The 5,350-nt window shown below is 35.2% G+C and overlaps 1 protein-coding gene across 5 annotated transcripts in view; it reads right to left on the bottom strand.

Moving 5' to 3' along the window:
- The window catches only part of pbx1a (pre-B-cell leukemia homeobox 1a), a 54,496-nt gene extending 50,161 nt beyond the window's left edge, over positions 1-4,335 (bottom strand). For all 5 annotated transcript variants that reach the window (XM_060867094.1, XM_060867099.1, XM_060867115.1 and 2 more), the window contains exons 1-2: positions 3,675-4,335; positions 1,535-1,608 (exon numbers count right to left, since the gene is read on the bottom strand). In XM_060867094.1, the coding sequence (XP_060723077.1) occupies positions 1,535-1,608; positions 3,675-3,859 (259 nt within the window). In that variant the 5' untranslated portion in view covers positions 3,860-4,335. The remainder of the gene's footprint in view (positions 1-1,534; positions 1,609-3,674) is intronic.
- Positions 4,336-5,350: the final 1,015 nt, after the last annotated feature.

Below are 5,350 nucleotides of genomic sequence, written 5' to 3'. Positions count from 1 at the left end.
ACACACACACACACACACACTCAAAAGAAAAAAATGTGAAAAAAAGGTTTACAGAACAATAAATCAGAACTGCAACAGAGTGAGTTCTCATGAGTTTCCAGTAAAAATTAAGTATCCAGTAAAAAGTTGATAAAAGTTTTAAATTTTGAACTGTAAACGTGGAATAAAAAAATGTTAAAATAATTCAATTGCTAAAATTACTACATAAAAGTTACTTCACAAATATTAATGACGAATGAGTGTTGCAATGGTAATTTACAGTAAAACTTAAATTTGCTACATTTATTATTATTAAATTATTACTAAATAATTAGAATTATTATTAAATGTTACAAATATAATTTCGCAAAAAAAATCTAGCACTGAAATAATTATTATTAAATTATTACCCATTAAACCGTACAATTATCACAATTATTGTTTCTAAATTATAGAATAATAATCTTGATATTATTGTTAATTTAATTACCAAAAATTATTTATAAATCGTTACTGAATTTCATGACAAAAAAAAAACGAAATGACAAAAAAAAAAAAAAATCATGATAAATGGCATTCCTATTATTTCAGGAACCCAGTTGTGTTAAAATTCTACAAAAATCATTATTTACTATTGCAAATGAGCAAAAGTTTAAAAAATAAAATGTGTAAAAACGATTTGTCCTGTTAACTTTGTTTATTAAAAACCAAAATAAATTAATGTTAGAAATGTTAATGAAGAAATATGTAGCATGATACCTGTGATACAGGAAACCCTGAGACTCTGCGGTGTTGCGTTGGAACAAATATAAATAATTTATTTAACGTAAAAAAAAAAAAAAAAAGTGGAAAAAATATTTTTTTAAATTCTATATCAACAATTAAATTCTCAGTGACAAAATCTTAAGTCTTTTCTGATATCCTTAATTATAATCTTACACTAGCTCACCTGTAGATTGTTCTTTATTCATTTATTTTATTAATCCAGTCTAAAATAAGGCTTGTGATTGATACCGGATTCATTTCCCCGCTCGAACAGATGCTGTGTGACTCGCTGTAAAATGTGAAATCAGCGATGACAGCTAGCGCTAGTTAGCCAAAGCTAGCTAGTCTACCATACGCCGCGTGACTGACAGCAGCCTGGAGGAGGTGTCTCCAGTCTGAACATTTACAACTCCACAAATTCTGTTCTACTCCGAATTCAATATCCCACAGTATCTTACTCTGGGATCTGATCTAACATTTTAATACTGTACTGGGTATAGTGGGTATACTGGGTGTAATGAGTGTAGTGGGTGTGATAAGTTTACTGGGTTTACTGGGTATAGTGTGTGTAATGGGAATAGTGGGTGTACTGGGTTAATTGAGTATACTGGGTATAGTGAGTGTACAATCAGTGCCATCTCTAGGTTAAATAAAAGTTAGATATATTGATTGATTGATTGATTGATTGTGTAAACACTCCATAAAATCAGCCCTACTGTGTTTGAACATTGCCGTTATTCCTGTTATTCATGTGAATCCTCGACCTGTACTCAAAGGAGACAGCACTCACCTGTTTTCTCTTTAATTTCACACAGCACGTTGAAGAGCGCAGGTTTCATGCGGTGACAGTTCAGAGCGTGTTTCCTACAGAGACAAAATAAATAAGCATCAAAACTTCAGTAAAACATGACATTCTGAACACATCTCTGTCACGTTAAGTTCTGTTTATTACATCACATGCCTCTCACATCTACACGTATCTCTGCTTCTACATACAGACCTGTCAATCACAGGCAGGGGGTGTGGCCTATATACCTATCAGTCACAGTAACCCTTGTGTGTGTCAGTCACAGTCAAAGGGGTGTGACCTCTGTCCATCAGTACCATTGAAGGTGTGGCCTCCGTGTGTCAGGCCAAGTGAAGGGGCGTGGTGTCTGTGCATCAATCCCAATGAATGGGGGGGGGGGGGGGGCATGGACTCTATGCATGGGCATGGACTAGGCATGGACTCTGTGTCAGCTCCAGTAAAGGGAGGCGTGGTCTCTATGTGTCATTCCCAGTGAAGGAGGTGTGGTCTTTCTGTGTCATTCCCAGTGAAGGGGGTGTGGTCTCTATGTGTCAGTTCCAGTAAAGGGGGTGTGGTCTCTATGTGTCAGTTCCAGTGAAGGGGATGTGGTCTCTATGTGTCAGTTCCAGTGAAGGGGTGTGGTCTCTATGTGTCAGTTCCAGTAAAGGGGGTGTGGTCTCTATGTGTCAGTTCCAGTGAAGGGGGTGTGGTCTCTATGTGTCAGTTCCAGTGAAGGGGTGTGGTCTCTATGTGTCAGTTCCAGTGAAGGGGGTGTGGTCTCTATGTGTCAGTTCCAGTGAAGGGGTGTGGCCAGTAGTCATCAAAGCTACCACTGGTACCACTGCAGCAAGTTAGTGCATTAGTTATCTGTACACAACTGGACAGACTCACATGCTTTGACACTGACTGTGATTATTTCAACATGAACACGACACACACTGTGCAGCAGTTGTAATGTAAAGTTACAAGACATAGTTAAAAATATGACATTTAAATATGACAAATGCATATTAATGAGTTGTAACTGTTCAGATCACATTGAAGTTATACAATATAAAGTTATACATTATACAATGGAATTAAATACTCCTTAAATTTATCCAAAACATTTAAATGAGACAGACTTTTATTTCTGGAGAGAAAACTATCTCTCTAACAGAGCACTCTGTACGCAGACGACCTGCCGAGGTCAAGGTGCTGAAGTAGAAGAAGCAGAAAACATTTTCCATTCTGTGTTAGAATTATACATTTAGAGAGATTATTGTGGGAAATGTGGAGACATTTCCAAAAGTTTGTGTGACACTATTGGTGACATAAATCAAAAAAAAATGTTATTATTATTATATATACTATTATTATATTAAATATATATATATATATATATATATATATATATATATATATATATATATATATATATATATATATATATATTTAATATTATAAAAGAAAATGTTACATTTTAAATTCAGATTTTACCCTTAAGCTGTGTTTTATTTATAAATGTTTACATTTTGTCGATATATTGTTTATTAAAACAGTCTAGAAATAATAATAATATTATAATTTATAGATTTTTAAAAGCAAGCTAAATAAAATATTTGAATAGAAATAATGTATATATACTGCATGTATGTGAACATATCAAAGTATAGGTTTAATATACATATACAGTATATGTTTAAATATATTTATTGTGTTTAAATATATATTACTAATCTGTTTAGAAATTTTGTTTATTTATTACATTTTAATAAATTCGAATAAAATATCTGAACAATGCAAGTATAGGAACAATGTACGGTATTATATTAAAATATACTTTCTAATAATCTAATCTAATCTAATCTAATCTAATCTAATAATCTGTTTGGAGAAGATTTAGAGTTTGTCTGCTTTAATGCATCACATTTAATTTGAATTAAAATAAGGATGAATATCATTATGGATATGAAGTACACTACATAGTGTTGTTTATTAGCTGATAAAGAGAGAAAACGTGGGTTTGGGAAGCGACCTGAAGTTTCTCTCTCTGTCTTGAACAGAACAGATGAAGGTTCATGTTAATACATTACATGCGTTTACAGCTGAGACTGAGTGGAATAAAGAGCTGTGTGAAGTGAGCAGGTGTAGAGAAAGTCACCTGGCTTGAGCTTCATCCAGACTTTGATCCGTTATGGTCATAATTTGTTGTAAAATGTCTCCGATGTCCTGTTTCCTCGAGTCTCCGTCGTTTCCCGTGGTGACGTCCGGGGGACGGTGTGTGAGGCCCGGGTGACCAGCCAAGCCCACTGCGTGAGGGTGCATCAGCCGCGACTGCTCCTCCATCCCCTCTGTCTGTCTCTCTGTCTGTCTGTCTCTCTGTCCGTCTGTCTGTCTCTCTCTCTCTCTCTGTGTCTCTCTCTCTCTCTCTGTGTCTCTCTCTCCCTCTCTCTCTCTCTCTCTCTCTCTCCCTCTCTCTCTCTCTCTAACTGTTTCTTTTCTCCGTTCCCCGAAACAACAGTAAGAGTCGGGTAAAGCCGTGCGCTCTTGGACAGTTGTTCGGTTCGGTTCGGTTCGGTTCGGTTCGGATCGCGACCCGCGGTTTATTCCCAGGCCACTCCTGCTCCGGACCCGGAGAGAAACAAGAAACAAGTTTAAAACGCTGAAGGAGGAGGAGGAGGAGGCTGTGGTGATGAAGACAGAGGAGGAAGAGGAGGATAATCCCGCGGTTTCACGGCGGTTCTGCGGAGCATCAAGTCCGTGGGTCACTCAGCTGTGGATCAGCTGCTGCGCGCGCGCCCGGATTACAGACAGGGGAAATAATAAAGTGCCGCGCGCGCTGCTTTTGTTTCACTAGTGACACATGAACGGGAGCTCGAGAGCAGAGGCGCACCGCCCGCGGCATATGATTGGACGAGAGAAGGGATGTGACCACGCCCCTACTCACCAGTCACGTTCCGATGTGGGCGGGGCTTAGTGAGAGAGTTCCTCTGTTTATGTTTTTACGTCAAAGTGATTTTACTCTCTTTTAGTAATCTGTTATTTATTTATTTATTTATTTCAATTATATATATTTTTTACTTTCGTTCTTTCTTACGTTCATTTCTTTCTTTCTTTTATTCTGTCCATTTATTTGTCTGATTTATTTTTTATTTATTTATTGTTTATGTTTGTTTTTTCTTGTGTCTCTTTTTTCTTCTTTTTTTTCTGATTATTTATTTATTTGTTTGCTTCTAGCTTTTAATTTCATTTCCTCCAATTTTTTTTTCTTTTTTTCATGATTCTTTGTTTCTTCTTTCTCAATCATTCTTCTTCTTCTTCTTCTTCTTCTTCTTCTTCTTCTTCTTCTTCTTCTTCTTCTTCTTCTTCTTTCTTTCTTTCTTTCTTTTATTCTGTCCATTTATTTGTCTGATTTATTTTTTATTTATTTATTGTTTGTTTGTTTTTTCTTGTGTCTCTTTTTTCTTCTTTTTTCCGATTATTTATTTACTCCTTATTTATTTGTTTGATTCTAGCTTTTCATTTCATTTCCTCCAATTTTTTTCTTTTTTCATGATTCTTTGTTTCTTCTTTCTCAATCATTCTTCTTCTTCTTCTTCTTCTTCTTCTTCTTCTTCTTCTTCTTCTTCTTCTTCTTCTTCTTTCTTTCTTTCTTTCTTTTATTCTGTCCATTTATTTGTCTGATTTATTTTTTATTTATTTATTGTTTGTTTGTTTTTTCTTGTGCCTCTTTTTTCTTCTTTTTTCCGATTATTTATTTACCCCTTATTTATTTGTTTGATTCTAGCTTTTCATTTCATTTCCTCCAATTTTTTTCTTTTTTCATGATTCTTTGTT

This window comes from Tachysurus vachellii, chromosome 1, assembly GCF_030014155.1.
Source record: "Tachysurus vachellii isolate PV-2020 chromosome 1, HZAU_Pvac_v1, whole genome shotgun sequence".
NCBI classification, from domain to species: domain Eukaryota; kingdom Metazoa; phylum Chordata; class Actinopteri; order Siluriformes; family Bagridae; genus Tachysurus; species Tachysurus vachellii.
The sequence above is the reverse complement of the archived record's forward strand: the minus strand, read 5'-3'. Positions and strand labels throughout refer to the sequence as shown.